The 20,286-nt window shown below is 39.2% G+C and overlaps 2 protein-coding genes across 7 annotated transcripts in view; one reads left to right on the top strand and one right to left on the bottom strand.

Annotated features, from left to right (window-relative positions):
* The window catches only part of LOC121738269 (ALK tyrosine kinase receptor), a 47,748-nt gene extending 34,593 nt beyond the window's left edge, over positions 1–13,155 (bottom strand). For 4 of the 5 annotated variants that reach the window (XM_042130227.1, XM_042130226.1, XM_042130225.1 and 1 more), the window contains exons 1-4: positions 11,982–13,147; positions 3,044–3,132; positions 1,245–1,363; positions 61–265 (exon numbers count right to left, since the gene is read on the bottom strand). In XM_042130227.1, coding sequence (XP_041986161.1) covers positions 61–265; positions 1,245–1,363; positions 3,044–3,132; positions 11,982–12,600 — 1,032 coding nt within the window. In that variant the 5' untranslated portion in view covers positions 12,601–13,147. Of the gene's footprint in view, positions 1–60; positions 266–1,244; positions 1,364–3,043; positions 3,133–11,981 lie in introns of all 5 variants that reach the window. The other variant, XR_006037265.1, reaches the window with a different exon arrangement.
* A 126-nt stretch (positions 13,156–13,281) lies between these two features.
* LOC121738270 (transmembrane channel-like protein 7) lies at positions 13,282–19,530 on the top strand. Of its 2 annotated transcripts, none has more exons than XM_042130228.1 (5): positions 13,282–14,058; positions 15,727–15,912; positions 16,683–16,790; positions 17,080–17,180; positions 17,346–19,530. In XM_042130228.1, exons 2-5 carry the CDS (start codon positions 15,741–15,743, stop codon positions 19,302–19,304), a joined length of 2,340 nt encoding a protein of 779 aa, XP_041986162.1. In that variant the 5' UTR covers positions 13,282–14,058; positions 15,727–15,740; the 3' UTR covers positions 19,305–19,530. The 2 variants fall into 2 exon arrangements, with proteins under 2 accessions (XP_041986162.1, XP_041986163.1); XM_042130229.1 differs by lacking the exon at positions 13,282–14,058 and adding an exon at positions 15,281–15,300.
* The last annotated feature ends 756 nt before the right edge of the window (positions 19,531–20,286 follow it).

Genomic DNA, 20,286 nt, shown 5'->3' on the forward strand with positions numbered 1-20,286 from the left:
AAGCGGGAGTTTCCATAACTCCAGTTACCGTCAGCGCAACCAATGATCACATTAACTCACCTTCATAATATTACATTTCAACTGCCCATTCTGGCATTCTCCATTGAACACCGGCGGTTCGGGCAGACATTCCACCATGCGGATGTTGTCTATCGCTATGTGCGGCAACGTCTGCGAGAGGTTGACGTAATTCGGTCGGGTTATCTCGACGATGATGCGCACCTCCTGCTGGACTTTGCCGATCATGAACCGCATGGGGAGCCACCTGGAAGGGAATTTAGTCTTGCAGATCAAAAAGAGGGTTTTTATCAGGTGCAAGTAGACCTGCATTTATAAATAGGCGTATAAGCCGCGGCCTAGAGAGGCGGTGGATTACGTATCTGGTCCTTAAAGTGTCCAACATTCCGGCATTGTGCGCAAGTTACCCAAACTAAAAGAGCATTTTTATCATACGCAAGTTACCCTGACTTCTACTTGGTTTTTCGCTGGATTTGAAGCAGTATACGTGGGAGAGCCATGCTTCGGCGCGAATGGGCCGGCTCGACCGGAAAAATACCACGTTCTCACAGAAAACCGGCGTGAAACAGCGCTTGCGCTGTGTTTCGCCGAGTGAGTGAGTTTACCGGTGGCCCAATCCCCTACACTATTCCCTTCCCTACCCTCCCCTATTCCCTTCCCTTACCATCCCTACTCTCCCCTATTACCCCATTCCCTCATTAAAGGCCGGCAACGCACCTGCAGCTCTACTGATGCTTCGAGTGTCCATGGGCGACGGAAGTTGCTTTCCATCAGGTGACCCGTTTGCTCGTATGCCCCCTTATTTCATAAAAAAAAAAGTATTTTATTTACACTTTTGATCTGCTGTTATCAACACCCTATCTTCTATGAGGTGTTACTAAGATACTTATGAGTTATGATACTAGAGACTAGACTTTTTATTTCGCACAGGAATGAACCACCTGCGGAACGCCACCGGCCGTTGAACGGAGGATAACCTGGATCTGTCTAGCACAGGACACCCTCCACGACCAGCCGGTCTACCATCTGAGGGACTGGACTTCCACCAAAATAAGCGAACCCTTTGGCAAACTGAAGCGTTCCCCTCGGTGCCGGGACTTAGCCGGGGAGGTAGGCAAATTTGATCACCTGATCTAACCTATCCTAACCTATCCACTCAAAACGCACGCTTACATGCATTTTTTGTGACCCGACCTATCTTCACACAGCCCAACCTATCCACTCACCGTTCCACGTTGTTTCCGGACACCTCCTGGAGGATCCACTGGACGCCGGAGACGGTGGACTCGGAGACCAGACGGATGCTGGCGTTCTGCATCTTGCTCTGGTGGAGGCGAGCTTCGAACTGTGACAGAAAGGTCAAAGGTAAGATGATGGTTGAGATAAATCTTTATATCTCTAATGCCTGGTTTTTGGGGTTTTTTGTTAGGAGTTTATATTTTGTTCAAGTGCGTTGTTGATTGGTTAATAAACTAATCAGCACTGGTAGATAGATTAAGTGTCTAAACACACTATGCCGAATTTCCGCGGCTGAAGTTCGGCTTGAATCCGCCTGCAATGTATTTTAAATTACCGATGACACACCATGCCGAAATTCCGTCGCGTTATATTGTATGCGTTTGTCACTGTGACATTGCTGACGTAATCATGCGGAAATTCTGCCGCGGAACTTCGTCATAGTATGTTTGGACACTAACTCCTATAAAAACCCTTACAAATATGGGCATAAAACATAATTATTATTATTCATCGATATAATTTTTAGTGGGAGTAGTTGATAACTCAACTTTCTTTCTTTGAGCCTTTTTAGGGTTCCGTACCTCAAAAGGAAAAAACGGAACCCTTATAGGATCACTTTGTTGTCCGTCTGTCCGTCTGTCAAGACCCTTTTTCTCAGGAACGCGTGGAGGCATGAAGCTGAAATTTATATCAATTACTCAGGTCTACTGTCCCTTGAAGCTGTGAAAAAATCAAACTTCTAAGCCAACGCAATCAAAAGATACAGCCGTTTATGCCGCAAATTTTCGACACTTGCAAGGGAATCAAAACCTACAGGGTGCTTCCCGTGAACTCAGAATCTTGAAATTTGGTACGAAGCAACGTCTTATAGCATAGATAAAGGAAAAATTACGAAAACCATAAATTTTTAGTTACATCACATAATATATTTTTTTTTAATAATTTTAAACTTACTACCCATTTCCTCATAAACGCGTAGAGGTATTAAATTGAAATTCATACTAAATACTCAGGTCTATAATACCTTTAAGCTGTCGGAACCCTCGGTGCGCGAGTCCGACTCGCACTTGGCCGGTTTTTTGTGTTAAAGAAGGCAGGTCACTGTACCCTGACGTCACTGCGACCCATAAGGATCTATTGTGACTCCTTCGCACTAGAGTATCATCCCCAACCCAATACTGCTCATAAATTGAACGTCCTCTGTGGATGAGTATTCGTGGCGACCAAGGTGCCTGTTCTTGCTTTGTAGTAGAGCAGGACAGTCAAGGAGAAGGTGAATAGGTGTCTCATCCTCCTAATCACAGAATCTGCAAGTCGTTATGCTACAAATACCCATTCTGTTTAGGTGTTTGTTGAGCTTGCAGTGCCCAGTTAGGCTTCTGGTAAGGATTCTTAATTGGTTCCTACCCAAGTTGAGCACTAATTCTGATAGTTTTTTGTTGAAGCCAGGAATTAGTGCCTTAGAGTCTTTGAGCCTTAGCCTTTGCTTATTTTATTTGTACTAGTTTGGTCCTTCGAGCCAACGAAATTACTCTCTTAAAATATTCTTAGGTCAAAGTATGCGCATGCACAGTACATGTTTCTTTTAGTACGTTTAAGGAAATATTCTAAACTTTCATTCCGTCAATTCACACAATGGCTCATCACAATTAACACACACTCGTCACTCCAATTTTCAACTCTATTACATCAGCATTAAGTTTTATTTTCAGTACTCAGTTCTCGCTGAACCTTTCAAATTCTGAGTAATGAACGTATTAACCTTTTTTTTTAAATTAGTACTAACCTTACAGAACTCCCACAGTCCTCGGAATGGTGGTGATTTCACCACCATATTCTCCATCGTGGGATCAACGGGGAGGTAGAGAAAGTGACCTGTGAAATAAAAAAGAATTAAGATATTATTATGGTCAAAAATATCAAGAAAAAACCCTTAAAAAACTAACTCTTAATATCAATCAATCAATCAATCAATATTATTTTACAGTCATAATAATATACCTTTTGACCGTCGAAACTACAGTGGTGCCTACCATGAGTACCACCGATTCGGGAACTAATAATAATGAATTAAAATCTAAATACAAATCTCACACTAATAAAAGACGAAAGTTTGTGAGTTTGAATGTTTGTTATTTTTTCAAGTCCAACGGCTGGAGCGATTTTAATAAAATTTGTTATGGAGTTAGTTGATACCCAGGATTAACATTAACAGATTAACAGGCTGCTTAATATTGCGGGTAAATATCATAAATTATTTCCCTTAAAAACCCCGAAAAATTGTACGGGTCTCAATCAACGGAGTTTCCCGCATTTAGTTATTTTGATGTCAGCTTGAGCGCAAAGTCCAGGATCAGAAAATAGCTCGCTAATTCTGTACACAAAACGAAGAAGTCTTCCCTTACTTACTATAACTGTCCTTACTATTGTGAGTTTGTCTAGAGATATATTTTGTCAAGCCCAACGCCAAAAAAATCAGTCAAGTGCGAGTCGGACTCGCGCACGAAGGGTTCCGTAGCGTTATAGAGAAAAATAGGCCAAAATTGTGTTTTTGTATGTGGGCCCCCTTAAATATTAATTTTATTTTGTTGTTATAGCGGCAAAAATAGCGGTTATTGAGTTACAGCCTGGAGACAGACAGACAGACAGACGGACAGACAAACGGACGGACAGACGAACAGACAGACGGACAGGCGGACTGTCCGTTCCGTTTTTACCCTTTGGGTACGGAACCCTGAAAATGGGTGTTAAGTTTGACGTGTCTGTCTGTGTATCTATAATATTATGTCTGTCTGTGTACAATATGTATGTCTTTCCGTGACATCGTAGAATCTAAACGAGAAAATAATAATTTTTATTCAAAGTTCGTAGATATTCTTATAAACGTTTGTCTTTCTAATATAGAACCATACAGTGTATACTGATGTTATAGTTACTAAATGTGGCTTTATCAAGCTACTTTTTTTAACCTATCAGACAGGGACAAAAGTCTGAAGTTTTTACTAGTGCAGAGTTCTCTGCAAGGAAAATCTGGCATGTCTATTAATATATTGACCGCAATTGACGATCTCTGTGGCTCAATGGTTGAGTGTGTGGCAGCTCAGGCCGGGGGGGTTCGAATCCCGCCGACGGAACAAAAAGGTTTCAATGTTCCCGGGTCTGGATGTATATTAAATATGTGTATAATATAATAAAAATCTTAAATATGTGGCGGTACCCACAATTCGCCTAAAATTCCTGCATCGCGCTATCGAAGTTTTCTGAGCGCGTCGGTATATATACGACAGCTGAATTGTAATCACGTGGGCTCCGGCCTCACCGAGCATAACACCTCGCTCGGTCGGAAGATCTTCCTTTGTGGTGGCCACGCGTATCCCACAAATATATGTATAGTATAAATATATTATATTATATATATTTCCGTTGTCTGGTACCTGTAACACAAGTCCTTCAGGTACTTGGCACAGGACCAAACTGACGTGGTGTGAAGCGTCCATAGATATTATATTATTATAGATATTAATTAGCGAAGTGTCTGTTCGTCTGTCTCATGATGACGTTTTTTTACCAGCCTACCGTGGTTTTAGATGGTTTTATCAGCAAGCAGGTTAGATCTCCACAAGACAAAACTGGCAAGACATCATGTCTTTTTAAAAAAAATATATGAAATAAGGGGACAAACGCGTCACCTGATGGAAAGCAACTTCCGTCGCCCATGGATACTCGCAGCATCAGAAGAGCTGCAGGTGCGTTGCCGGCCTTTTAAGGGGGAATAGGGTAATAGGGGAGGTTAGGGATGGGAAGGGAATAGGGGAGGGTAGGAAAGGGAAATAGGGTAGGGGATTGGGCCTCCGGTAAACTCACTCACTCGGCGAATCACAGCGCTAGCGCTGTTTCACGCCGGTTTTCTGTGAGAGCGTGGTATTTCTCCGGTCGAGCCGGCCCATCCATGCCGAAGCATGGCTCTCCCACGTATGTCTATTTATAAGTTGGCCACAATTATCGAAAATGTCTGTTTTTCTGTGTTTAATGATAAACATTTTTAGGTTTTTAAACCGACAATGGTGTTTTTAGATGGTTTATCGGCAAGCAGGTTAGATCTCCACAAGGCAAAACTGGCAAGGTATCATGTCTATTTATAAGTTGGCTACAATTTGACCGGAAGTAACCAATAACAGTCTTTGCGCGCGTGAGAAACGAACTCAATTTGACGTGACAATCAACTGAACTTGCCATCTTGTGCGTGCTTTGTCTGGGATACGACTTTTACAGATAAAATCGGCCAAGTGCGAGTCGGACTCGCGCACGAGGGTTCCGCAACATAGTCGTCCTAGTCCAGAGGAATGAGCAGGTCAATACGTCTGGGACCAACCATGTGCGAGTCCTTTGTACGTAAGTACTTGAGATCTGATAATGCCTCATTGGTACGCGCCTCCACCCGGGATCGAATCTGCGCCTTTAATCCTATGTCCTATGTCCTTTCTCGGGACTTAAACTATCTTTACACCAAATTACAGAAAAATCGGTTCAGCGGTTTGGACGTGAAGAGGTAACAGAGAGACAGGCAGACACACTTTCGCATTTATAATATTAGTATAGAAGATTGATGGATCTTTCAGCATATTGGATACTGATACTTGTTCTAAGATACCTGTGTCCCTTGGCATTATCAGCCCACGGGTTGTTATCGTTAACATCCGCTCTACCGGAGGACTCGCAGGATCAATATGGGAAGGTTTCAGAGCTCAACGCTATGATGCCACAGACAAAAACAGAAAACACACAGGGAGACACATAAAACTAATAACATCCCTTATAATTGTGGTCAGGGTTTTTTTGCGTGCCTTATAACGTGTTACACTATTAACAACATCATCTCAGTTATCATCTCAGTTACGTTCAAGGGATTTTGAACGAAAAGTTTCTTTGTACTTCTAATAATACATTTTTTTAGTTGATCGACTATTAGTTATTACTCAATAACTTCCCTTTTAAATTCAGCATATTTCCTACCACCAGCAACCGTTTAGCTGGTAGAAGGGGGGGGCACTGCAGGACTAACGATTTTTTCCACTTTAAAGCTTCATATTTCACTAATGGATCCCTAAATCGAAAAACAATCTCTGAATACTCGTAATGTTTAAAAAAAAACCTATCCAACGACACCCCACACGGCGGAGTAGACGCGACAAAAAAACCACCCCCGCATTGATGGGGGTGAATGAGGTAAATATGCTTTTGGAAAAAACATGACGAGTCGCAACGCTTCGACTCTAATTGAGCTCTTAAACCTTACCCATATTGATCTTGCGAGTCCTCCGGTACGGATGATAACAATAACAGGTGATAATAGAGCATGCCAAGTGGCAGTAGCATTTTATTTGAATTTTTGTCGGTCGCGGTTGCCGTGTTGATCGGAAAGGTACCTTGGATTAATCCAGGGGTCACCCAATGGCGGTGTCCGCATCCGGACCGCCGACCCATTGTGGTCCGCAGTCCGCACCAAGCATTTTCGAAGATGAACTTCGTTAAAAATAAATTTCGGTCTCGACTTACTGATGAACATCTCCAGGATTTAACCCTGCCACGCATATGGGACACATTGTCCCCACAATAGTTATACCAATAGCTTGCATCAATTTCACTGCAAAGTCCAAACATCAGAGAGATAATTAGCTACAAAAATGGTCACTTTTCTCATTGATATATTATTACTACTGTATACCAATGTGAAAATAAAATAAATATCTTTGTAAATTCCGTAATTACCTTTGTTTACTTATTTTTTTATGAGTGGACCGTGAAGGTCATTTCATTTATACGTAGTATCCCTAAGCAGTCTCTGTTTCATTTCTTAAAGTGGACACAGAATACATATTAGTTTAACAAACGTGGACCCCGAGCGAAACTAATTGGTGACCACTGCTTTCGACATTCAGACATTAGTGTGAAAGCCACTTACTCTGACAAACAACTACAAAGCGATAACAGTTTCCTGACTATTATCAATTATATTATCAGTATAATTTCCGTTCACTTCTGTTTCATTCGGAGCTAGATACCTAGTACTTGATAATAATCTAGATTTAAACCGCCTTTGAAATTCGCCTACTGCAGCCTTTCTCTACGTAATTTTATTGTTAGATACGATAGTTTGTACGGCTTCAAGCTTAAAGTGCTAAGCCGATTTTGATGTTTCTCAAAGTGTGCTCATTGCAATCCGCGAGCGATACATACATTGTTTTTGGAAATGTATTCAGACACAAGCATGGAGAATATTCATTGAAAGATAAAACAATTTTTTGGTCATTGCTTAAAAGGGGTTCTGGCAACGAAAAAGTTTGAGAGCCGCTGGCCTACAGACCCTACAGTGTAGGTTTTTATTTAACTAGACGTTCCGTGCGGCTTGGCCTGCGATATTAATAATTTCCGCGGGAATCGTACATTTTCCTACAAAAAGTAGCTCATTCCAGTCATTTCCCTCCCCGTGATGTATTAAGTCGAAATTCGACCTTACTTGCAACGACATTAGGACTACTACTTATATTTTGTAAAAATATTGACTTCATCATAGTTTTTTTCAAGTCTTGTCTCTGGGACTCAGCTGATTTTAGACTGGCCGTTTAAGCATTGTCTACTAGTATCTAAAATTAAATAAAAAAAAAAAACAATAATCCATTTTTAATTTGTCAACTTGTTGTCAGCAAACTTCAACCATAAATAAAAGAGTATAATAATTATTCGTATGTATAGGCTTGTCACTCAAAAATCTGTCATTTTTCCTAGTAGTAGAGTCGTAGTGTGTGTAACGTTTTATTTGTTAAAATATATATGATAAAAGCATAATTTTAAAATAATATTAGCTCGATGCACTCCTTCGCCATATAAACTATAACTGTGCGAAATTTCATGCACCTACGTTTCCCCATTTTTCGTAAAAAGGGTTACAAAGTTTTTCTCTCACGTATTAACATATAGATTACATAAAAATCGTTCCAGGAGTTCGTTAGTATAGTCTGTGAAGAAAGTCATGACAGGCGGGCAATTTTTTGAATGAAACAAAAAATATGAGAACTTTATTAATTCGAGATAAAAATGTGCAAGATGACAATATTTAAAGTTTTATAAGCGTTCGCTGTGAAAATACAAAGAAAAAAATGCACCTTTTAAGAGGATACACCAGGGGCGAGAGAAATTGAAAATAGGTATTTGAAAATGTATTGCTGTCTCACCAATCTCAAGTCTCCCACCGCAGAGCGCGATAGAGACAACACGACAAAAGTTCTAATAAAAGAACAGAAAATCTTCGATTCGTTGTCCGCTGATTCCTTCTCCAAAACTTAACCGATTTAAGTACTTTTAGCCAGGTATATTTTAGCCAGTTTTGTTTTCTGGGTGTTTGAACACAGAGGAAAATCTGGCCATTTTTTTTGGGTTTTTGGACGTTCTTATCTTTTTTAATAATAAAATTATGATAAAAAGGAAAACATAGGGACATGCTAATAGTGGCCATAGATATTCAGGAAAAAAATCATAACTCTACCGGCATTACCAGGGAGGAAACAGGGGACAACGTTTGTATGGAAAAACGGCGGTGTGGAATCCTCTTAAGCGTGATTACGTTTAGAAAATTTTCCCTCCTGTCATGACTTTCTTGACGCACTAAAGCGTTAGCGTGTTCAAACTTCAAACATACTTGTCTTCAATCTTCACACAACTTGATCTGCATTTTCTTGCTTTGTCGTTGACATTCGTCTGTATGCACAACCCTTAAAAATGTATACCCAACATTTTCTATTCATAATAGAAGTATATTTTACAACTTTTTAACTTTTTAATCGCTTTATGAGATCAATTATTTTGTTTTTACTTCCTCGATTCCTACTCAATTATACGGATACACGTAATTTTATTGTTAGATACGAAAATTTGTCTGTTCGGCTTCAAGCTGATATTGCCACCCATAGTACATTGGCAATATATTTTTTTCGGAAAAAAAAACGCGCAGCTATTTATATTCAATCAGGGACATAACTGCTGCCGTATCTGTCGTATCATACGGAGCCAACTTTTCCTGGGGCACCCAAACAAATTTTACTACGGGGGCCCCGTAGTAAAATTTTTATTTAGTAGAAACCAAGGCACGCTAAATTTCTGTATTATACTTACTTCGAATTATGCCACATGAAAATCCATAATTATTATATTGCCTTTTTGTCACCAAATTGACTTAAGGGCCTTCCCCTACGGAGAATCCGTAATTTACCGTATTTAGAGCCTTATAAACTCATAATTTGAAAGCTACAAAGTTATAATAAAAATACAGCAATAATCTTCAGTATATCAACATTCCTTTCCCCGTTTTAAATTTTCTATTTTTGTTTATTATACTCATGATATTAGCTTCCAAAATTATACCAATTTGTTAAAATTGAAGCATACTTTCTGAATCTCAATAGTATTTACAATTTACAAATTATGTTTATTTAAAACACACGCCAATAGATCGACAATTCCATGAACTACATTTTCCCCGTTTTAATTTTTTTTAGATCAATTTTGAACTAAGCTAAGCTAAATGGATTTTTGTAGGTATCGGCAGCGCGCCAAATGTATGGTCAAGCTCTATGGTCAAGCTATTGCTCAGGGGATAGCCTTAATCAATTTAATTTACTGTTAAGTTATTTATTTAATACTAAATAGTACGATTTTTTATCGTAAGTGAGGCGATCGGCCTTAGTTATTTACCGTTCTTAAACCGACAAATTAAATTTCCCCGGAACCTAAATATGCTCTTGCCTACGCAAAGGATTCTTAATTTAGAAAATAGGGGTGAAAACAACGTCATTATACGGTGATTAGTGTTAAAATCTATGGTTAAAATATTTTGAATAACGCCGTTTATTGAATAATGAATAGGAGAAAATAGATTAAATCTAATATATAAAAATAAGTCGGGTTTTCCTTCCTGACGCTATAACTCCAGAACGCACGAAGCGATTTCGAAACGAAGTTGGAAAAAAATATATCAGAAAAAACTTCAAGAGAAAAGCAGGAAAACAGGGAAAAAAAAATAATGGCAAAAGAACGTTTGCTGTCATCACTCATCAGAGACCAGAGACGATTATTTCAAAGACAACTGTAAAACTCTGGAATGAACTGTCACCAGCAGTATTTCCGGACCGATACGACCTGCAAACCTTCAAGAAAAGAGCGTATTCCCTCTTAAAAGGCCGGCAACGCACCTGCAGCTCTTCTGATGTTGCGAGTGTCAATGGGCGACGGTAGTTGCTTACCATCAGGTGACCCGTTTGCCCCCTTATTTAATAAAAAAAAAAAGACAAAACATTTTTTGGGGGTCCATCGAAAATTTCACTTCTTACAGCGGTTCTGACACCAAAAAGGTTTGAGAGCCGCTGCTCTTAGGCTTTTGATTGTCTAACGTCGAAACATTAACCGATAAACAACCCTGTTGAATAGATAATCAAAAACCCTGAGAAACAGAGCATTTCAAACATGCATTCGATAATTTCGAAAACAAAGTAGGAAATCAAAAATGTTGAGATTTGAGACTATAGAGCAGTATTTCCCAAAGTGTGGGTCGCGAGGTGGGTCGCGGGTAGATTTTGGGTGGGCTCTGAAAGTCCTGAAACTATAGGACGATTGTCGTACTCGTTCGATTGTCATTTTATTCGTTCGTTCGTCGTCGTGGGTGCGTGCGGAACGGGGGCGGGGCATTCGAACGCAAATGAAATTGTAAGTAAGGCTGACGATGATGATATTATTGATGGTGAACTACGATAAGAATTAACGGGTAAATGCTGCGGCAGCAACATGCCGCATTTTTAACCGACTTCCAAAAAGGAGGAGGTTATATGTTCGGCTGTGGAGATTTTTTTTAATTTTTTAATTTTTGTATGTTCAACGATTACTCCGCCGTTAGTGAACCGATTTTCGAAATTTTTTGTCTTCATGACACAAGGTGGGCCGCGAACTTTAAACTTTCTTGTAGATGGGTCGCGGCCCCGAAAAGTTTGGGAAACACTGCTATAGAGCATCGTAAGTGCTATCAAGGCGGTGCGTTTAAATATCAATTCCCTTACGTTTTTTATGTCTAACTTACACTACTGAAATTTTTGAATTCAATTTGACTTAGCAGTTGTCTTAATTCTGCAGAAGTCGGCAACCTGCGTCTTTTATAGAAATTAAAGACTGGACTGACTGTGTGAGTGTACCTACCTACCTACTCAACAAAAACGTTTCAAAACATAGTCGTCCTTTTTTACCGATTTCTCAAAAGGCTTACCAAAAACCCAAAAAAACGATAAAATTAGATAAGTAATAAATTCTACAAAATTAGCTAACTCTTGTCTGAAAACAAACTAAAAGTGTTTCTTACGCCGGTTCTTTTCACCGAGATAGTTACTAAATCAATGGTAGGCATCATGTAGATGTAACTTCAAGAAGTGTGTTAAAAATACCTATTTTGAATAAAAAAGGTTTGTCACGGACTTAATCTTCTTTAGTATATTTAAACCCATCAAGCCCCATAAGCTCACCGGTGAGCGAGACACAATAGAATAACAATAGATTTCCAAGAATCCACGATCGAAGGAATACTACTCCTCAATCCTCTTGATACTACGGTGATTCTGTATAGGAAGCTAACTAGAAAACTTTCCTGAAGATAATCACTAAAGGAAAACCTATATCTAGTTCCTCACCATTTCTCTTCTCATCCGCATCCACTGGCGGTCCAGAGAACTTCATCCCGATAGTCTCATTCATTCTCGTCACTTCTGCCGCAGTCATGATCTTGAATCCTAAGCCATGATCAGACAACGTAGTATTCCACTGCCACATACAACTATCAGAGGCATTGTGTGGCTCAAAATCACAGTAAACTCCTGTAACATGAGGAACGTCTGTATTCTCGTGAGCCTCATAATTAGGACCATCAGGTCTTAATTCCTTCATTTTAGTCGTCAAAGAACTAGTTTCATTATCGTTGCCCATAGTTTTCTGATTCGTAGCTATCGCGACATCATTATTGTTATTGTCGTTCTGTATATCGTCATTTTGCGTTTTAGTACGGTGGAGTTCTGTGTATATTTTCGTGAAGTCCACCTTGCGTCGCCTGTTCTTTCTGTCTTCTGTTCTATTCAGCATCCTGTTGAGCTTGTCGAAGGATCCCCGGACGGGATCGGGCATGGCCGACCTGGGTCTCTGATCCGTTTTCGTCTCCACGGCTTTCTCAGCTTTATCTTTTGATTCGACCTCATTTCGGTCGGCGCAGACTATCGCGAGCACCAGTAGAAGCAGAAGAAGATTGCCCAACGCCATTAGTGTCTCAATATTCCTCGTGGCCCCTCGGACCGCTCGTACGTATCAGCGAATATTGCATTTTCCACTTATTGTCGATATGCCAACCAACAGTCCTAGGGAGTGTCGTGCTTTTTTATCTCGCACAGCACAGTATCTAAAGTGCGGTACACGTAAACGGTCATCGTACACATCTCAACAAGCACTTATAACGTCACTAAAAACCGATCCCGAATCTGTCCTCCATATTAATATTAAAAATCACTAGCGTAATGGTGGATGATGTCCAGGCGAGCCGGATTGATATTTCGAATGTGGAACACTACCGGATTTTGCCGCGAAAACACTGCACGCACTGCGCTTTAGTTTTTTCAATTTTCCCAAAACTAAAATTACGTTTTAACTCGCCACCAAACGGAGGTGTAAATTGACGTCCCACTATAAGCGCAGCGCCGCGACGGGAGTTCGGGGAACTAGCCCGCGGACCGAAATAATCATTACTTTCCGCGAGATGTGATCTGGAGAAGCGTACGAAGGGATGCTGCGCAGGTGATCTCGCCCGTGCTATTCCCGGGCTTTCCGCGCAGGATGTACCCCGCACGCACCGGAAACGAGATTGGTGCTCCCGTTGCATTTGCTAACGTCAAGTCGTTCCCATTGGCCGCACTCCCGTCTTCTCCTCCCCTCATTGGCTTGTAAAAATTGCCGCGAAAATTTCCCAATAGCGACCCTCCCCGGATATTGTACGAAGGAAATGTCCTTAGAGATTTGTTTTCGCGATCCGCAGACGGTTCTGTGCCGAGTGATCTGCGGAAATTAGATAAACGATTGAGATCGTCTCGTCGTAATGTAATTTCCAATGCAAAATCACGTTATTTATCCCCTGGAAGAAAATATAAAAGTGGCTACATTTTCAGTGCTTTTTTCCCGAGATCAACGTTGAAAAGATTAAATAATATTTTAGGACGACAGCATTAATATAAGTAGTGTTATAAAATAACAACGTTGTATAAACAATCATTGAAAACGATAAACAATATCAGAAAACAGGAGAAAGTGAAAATAAGAAAATAGAAATGTTCTATTTTCAAAGTATATTGGAATTTGGAACGCGCGTTCCGATCTACGTGCTAGCCATTACGTAAACAAAAGATAATTTTCGACGAAAAAATGAATGGAAATAACTGAAGTAAAAATAACTTTGTAATGGGCTGAGATAATTTACGATATGGATACGTAAAATCCGCCTGTATTAAAATCGATAAGACACGCAAAACGAATAAATGATACGAGTTTTGACATTTCATTATTGACAACACAATCGGAAAAACTGAACGCAGTGCACACTGCACCACTCCTCGGATTATTTTGATTTTGGAATTTATTTTTAAAATTCGTAGAAAAGTGCTGTGCAAATGAACTGTGTGTGTGAAAATAAACAGTTAAATCAATAATGTGTTGTGCTGATGTTGCAGTGAGGTAAGAAAAACACGTTTTCACATAAAATTTAGAATATATTTGCGGAATATAAAAATAGAATTGTTGTGTTTGATTTTCCTTTCGTAACATAACTAATAAACAAGAATATATATATTTAACTCCTATTCTGTAGTTATACATTTACTTTTTTATACAACAGCATACATAATCCTTTGTTGTTATTTTCTTTCACTTGTTATTACTCATAGGCCATCCATAGCTCACAAGTCACAACTCATAATAATTATAAATTAGCAGCATCCGGTGAGGTCTAATAATTCGAAATTTAAACGTCAAAAAGTTTTTTAAGAGCATTTTGTTTACCTTGCTGTGAGCGACACGTCCAAAAGTTACAGCCGTAACCATGAAGTTTTTATATATGTTTTATAATATGCCAAGATATTTGTGCATGTTTTTTGTTATCAGTCTTTTTTTTAAACGTTATTTTCCTGGTTTTAGTTGTAACTCAGTGCAATAATTATTATTCAAGTATTTATTAATTAACATAACATTTTATATTGCCATGCTATGTATTTGTATAAGTCAGCATTAATTATTGCTTTACAATTATTGTTGTACTGTGAGGATATATTCAAGTATGTGAATAATGAAAGCAATATATATAAAATGTTTTTTTTTTTATCAATTTTTTTAAGGGGTTTTGTCGGTGACGACAATGCCACCCCCAAAAAGTTTATAAGCAGATCTGTTACAGAATATAATCAAAGGTTATAAAAATAAATTTTAAAAAGTAATATACTTAATAAGATTTATTGTCCCAGAAAAAAAATTTACCTCACCATCACCTTTTAGATTTAAGGTTAAAATTAAAACAATATAGTTCATTTATTATAATTTTAAAAAGTACAGATATCCTGTTATTGCACAAAAAATTATTACTATATCACAATAACCAATAATTTTGCATATCTTATCAACATTTATCACTGACAATCAAAACAGATTAATTGGGACTAGAAATTACAATAATATTTTGTTATGGGGATTTTCTATGATTCATATTGGCCTTCTAATATCAGCACTTCAAACTATACAATAGTATAAAATTACAAATGGTATAGAAGCAGTACAGTCTTTATTGCAAAAACGTGGTGTATGTCTGCTGTACAAAGTATATGAAGTATCACAAATTGAACAATTTGACTTTTAATATTATTTTTTTCAATACTTTAATCACTAGCAGTCTATGATATTATGTTTGGTATCAGTTTTAAAATTAAGGTAAATGGGATTCTTTAGTTGGTTATTGTAATAAGCGCTGAAGAAATTGGGTGAAATTTTGTAAACTGCTATTAGATTCAATTTGAATAACCTACTTTTGACACAGTTAAATGTGTGGGTTTCATGTGTTAAATAGAAAGTTCTTAAAAGTGTGCCAAAGTAACTATTAACAGGATTTCGTTACAAAGTAATGAGGAAATATATTTATCAGACCCTGTAGCCTGATTGTAGTCGGTAGTGTCTTTTATTTCCATTGAAAGGAGGAGTCGCTTTTAAATTTTTTCACTAGATTGGGAGGATATTTTATTTTATTAGAATTTTATATTTTTAAACATTTTGTATGTTGTAACATTTTGTACAGTATCCAAAAAACTTTTTTTTCAAATATGCCATTCTTTACATGACTTTTTAATATATTTTTTATAGATAAACAAGCCATAATGTCCGGAGGCAAAGGCAAGCGGTCAAAACGCCATGAGGGCTGGGAGGAGGCAGGCGGAGAGTTTTATCAGGAGCTCTACCCGGGGGGAGAACAGGAACTGTTCGAGAACTTGCAGCGAGCGGACACCACTAAGCTGGCAACGCTGCTGCCATCGAAGCAGGCAAGGAATAGTATGTATTAGCAGCTTTTATTATATTGTTTAGGTATTTCTATATTATATCCATACTAGAATATTATAAATGCGTTAGGGTGTCTGTCTGTTACCTCTTTACGCCCTAACCGCTGAATTGATTTTGCTGAAATTTGATATGGACATACTTTGGGTCTCGGAAAAGGTACCTGACAGACAGACACACTTTCGCATTTATAATATTAGTATGGATTCATCCACGGAATATATAACACTAAAGGAAGGGCCATAGCAAGTAAGTTTCATTGAAACTGCTGTCGCCAAACTCACACAGTAACATTTTACGCACACAAAAGAAATAACCAATCACAAAGAGATTTCTTTTTTAAATACAATGTCGTAAAAACAACCCTAACCCTTTTGAAATAAAGAAGAATTTAAATTTAGCAATACCGGCTCTGACTGCCGAGTTCAGTTATTCAACGCTAGATGGCGCTTGACAGCTAAATATGACAAGACTTGAAGTTGTACGCAATTTTACACCTTACGTCAACTAACGTAAGGTTTAAATCCGTACTCACGAATTTCCTTTTGCGTGCGAGTTAAGTTATGTCCAGCTGGACATAACTATGGCACGCGGGCCATGCCCATATGCCCTTTCCTGTAGTGTTATATATTCCGTGGATTCATCCATGACCAAGGGACATTGAAGACTTTCTGAATCGAGTCTGCGAACTTTAGCGTGGACACTCCATAATCAACTAAGCCACAGAAGATAGGATAACATCTTAATCATTTTATCTCTTTCAGCGACTACGGTGAAGCGAGTACGATCACAGAATGAGAGGCGACAGTCTACATTCGCGAGAACTACACAAAGTCGAGACATACACCTGTCTATGCTTCCCGATCTATCTGGTGGGTACTTGATAAATTTGTGATTTGATACTTAATGAGAGTTGCTTAATTTTTAAGTTTTTTTAATAGTTCCGCTTATGTCACTTGTATAGAACTGTAAAAGCCTTCCAAAGCTATTTTAAGTTCTGTTTATGACACTTGCATTAATATAACTATAAAAGCCCCCATATTATATGGTTAGCAAGTAGATGTTGTATGTTGCAAGAGGAATACAAGTATTGTGTATTTTCAGAGATCGCATCACTTTACAAAATGTATAAAAAAACATCATAATTTTTGCAATTTCCAGAAAATCTATCAAATGAGGAACGAACATGGGAGGAGATAATGCAGATCAAGGCCATGCCTGTGCCGATGCATCAGAAGCTGGAGCTCAAAGCACGATTACAGGTAAGATCCGACTCGAAGGACCAATGACAGCCATCTTGTTTTTCATGATAACTGTTGTTCTTGAACACAATATGTGTTATTTATTTTGCTATTAAAACACATACGAACACTTTTTTAAACTTTAAAATAGTTGTATAAATGTTCTTTTTTACCTTTTTGTTCTAGAACGCAACAAAACTACGCCTGCAAGGCTTCGAGCAGTTACAATGGAAACAAAGAAAAATATGGCACCGATTCAGAATACGATTGGGCGAAATTATGGGAAAATTGGAGTTATGGCAATCAGCGTTACGGGAAATTGAAGGGAAATTCGGAACTGGGGTCGTTGCTTACTTCCTCTTTCTGAGATGGATGCTCCTCCTGAATTTCGCCATATCCATATTCGTTGTCCTATTCCTGATCCTCCCTAATGTGTTGCTAGTCGAAAGAGTTGAAGAGTGCACCGATTTCCTCGAAAATTCCACCATTTGTTGCTCGCAGACGTATTTCGAGCGAAATTTGACGGATAACAACATCGCCTTGGATTTCATTCAAGGCACTGGATGGATGGAGAAAACTATATTATTCTACGGTGTATACAGCAATCAGATATATGAGTATCATTTAAAGGGTCTCTTCAGTAAAGAGATGTATTATAATATGCCGATGGCATACATTTTAGTACCCATTTCTTGGGCACTGTTTTCCTTGATTGCAATAGTGAAGTCCTCGGCGAGAGGTTTCAAGGAAAAGCTTGTTGAAAGCGAAGGACAGTTCTATAAATACTGCAATTTGGTCTTCGGTGGGTGGGACTTCTGCATCCACAATGATAAGTCAGCTAAAATCAAGCACAAGGCATTATATAATGAGGTAAAAGGATGTCTGGAAGAAGAGAAATATAAGGAAGAAAAGCAGCAACGATCTAGAGAGGGGGCAATATTTTTGCAGATCAAAAGAATTTTTATCAACCTGTTGGTCTTAATAATACTGATTGCATCTGGTATACTCATATACATAACATACAATTACTCCATGGATCAACTCAACAACGAATTCAACGTGAATCGAACTGAGGAATTCCTTTACAAAGACGACAAGTTATCCTTTACGCAGCTGCAAAATACTCTCTTGGAATTTCTGCCATTTCTGAGCATTGTCGGCTTGAATCTTGTGATCCCTGAAGTCTTTGGGTATATGATCAGATTCGAGAATTACACCCCAGCGAATGCGATAATTATCAGTCTTCTACGAACAGTTTTGCTCCGACTTTCGTCCTTAGCAGTTCTCTTGAGTCAGATGTATATCCAGATTACTTCTCCAAACCGTATCATATGTCCTTCAGATGAGGAGTCCAACAGACTTGAATGCTGGGAGACCTACGTTGGTCAACAGCTCTACAAGTTGATTTTAACGGATTTCGCAATACAATTCATCATGACATTCTTCATAAACCTCCCTAGAGCGTTCATTGCGAGGCACGCTAGAAGCCGTTGCTTGAGAATAATCGGATCCCAAGAGTTTTACCTGCCCAAACACGTATTGGACATCGTTTACATCCAGTCTATCATATGGATGGGTTCATTCTTTTGCCCATTCCTGCCAATCATTGGCACAATTTTCTGCTTCCTCATCTTCTATATCAAGAAGTTCGCTTGTCTAGTCAACTGCACGCCATCGCCAATAGTCCACAAAGCGTCCAAATCCAAGTCCCTATTCATGTCAGTGCTTCTCCTTGGATTCGTGATATCCATTGTCCCTGTAGCTTATTCCATCGCTGAAATCGTTCCCTCCTGGAGTTGTGGACCTTTCAGAGGTTATAACACAGTTTGGGACTATGTTATAGAAACTTTCGAGGGATTCCCCGAATTCGTGCGAGGTTTTATCTTCATTCTTGGCACGTCAACGTTTTCGGTCCCAGCGTTTGCTATACTCCTCTTCTTCTTGTACTATTATTGGGCCGTGGCTTCGGCAAATCGCCACATGGTTGAAGTTTTGAAGAATCAGTTGGTTCTGGAGGGCCATGATAAGCAATTTTTGCTGAATCGCCTCAGCGCATTCATTCGTCAACACCAGAAGAGATGCGAAAGAAGAAACAGAGCTAGCTTTGCCGACGACGATTCCTCTATTCAACAGAGCTCTAGATAATAAGTCTATACATTCCTGAAATCTATTTTAGCTAATTTTTTTTACAATTTTATTCCTTATTTTCGCTCTCTCGCGTATGTATTTATGTATATAAGTAGCAATAAATAGTCAAATAGATCTCAATGTCATCTAGACGCTTAAAATTTAGGCGAATAAACTAAAACATAATGTACACTCTTCGGCTGCGTTTCCACCAGAGATGTGTTGCGAGGAATGTGTTTTTTGAGAACCAATAGAATCGCTTCATTGACGTGAGCTTGCCGTGACATCGCTCAGCGCGGCGATGCTATTGGATCTTAAAAACACATTCCTCGCGACACATTTCTGGTGGATTTATATGCGTCCGCGCGAACGCGCGTTTTGGCGGCTACACTGCACCGCGAGATCACAAGCAATTACAGTACTCCCAAATTAATAATGCGCATGGAAATCTTCGTTAATTGTCGTAATCACGAAAACACCCGAAGCTTTGAAACTTGCATTATGCATCTTGTTCAAATGAAATAGAAGTAAATATCATATAGCCGGTGGCTGTCCGCTGTCGCTTACTCACCGGGAAGCCATCGCGGCGTTACCATGGTAACGTCCAAGCAACGTAAGGCGCCTCTACGTCGCTGCAAAGCGGAATACGATCGTTGCCGAAAAATTACGAATTTTTCTATGCGCATTATCATTTTGGGAGCACTGTATACAGGGTGCAATTAAACCTTCCTGCCAAATTTTTTCCAGGGCTTAGGTATCATTAGGAGAGTCCATTTAACCAAAAAAAATTGGGTGTTATTTTTTTGTCAATGACATATTTTATCCCATTTAAAACCGTTGCAGAACGGTCACTCGCGGCGCGGGGGAATCAGAAGGGGTGCGCGGGATGAGGCGCGCGCGCGGGGGCATGTCACGCGCGGCCGACGCATCGTGTCCATTAATTGTAATGTTTTAACTTTCGGAAGCTATTTCTCAACATTTTAGTACTGAGTGACTATAA

This window comes from Aricia agestis, chromosome 22, assembly GCF_905147365.1.
Source record: "Aricia agestis chromosome 22, ilAriAges1.1, whole genome shotgun sequence".
NCBI lineage: Eukaryota > Metazoa > Arthropoda > Insecta > Lepidoptera > Lycaenidae > Aricia > Aricia agestis.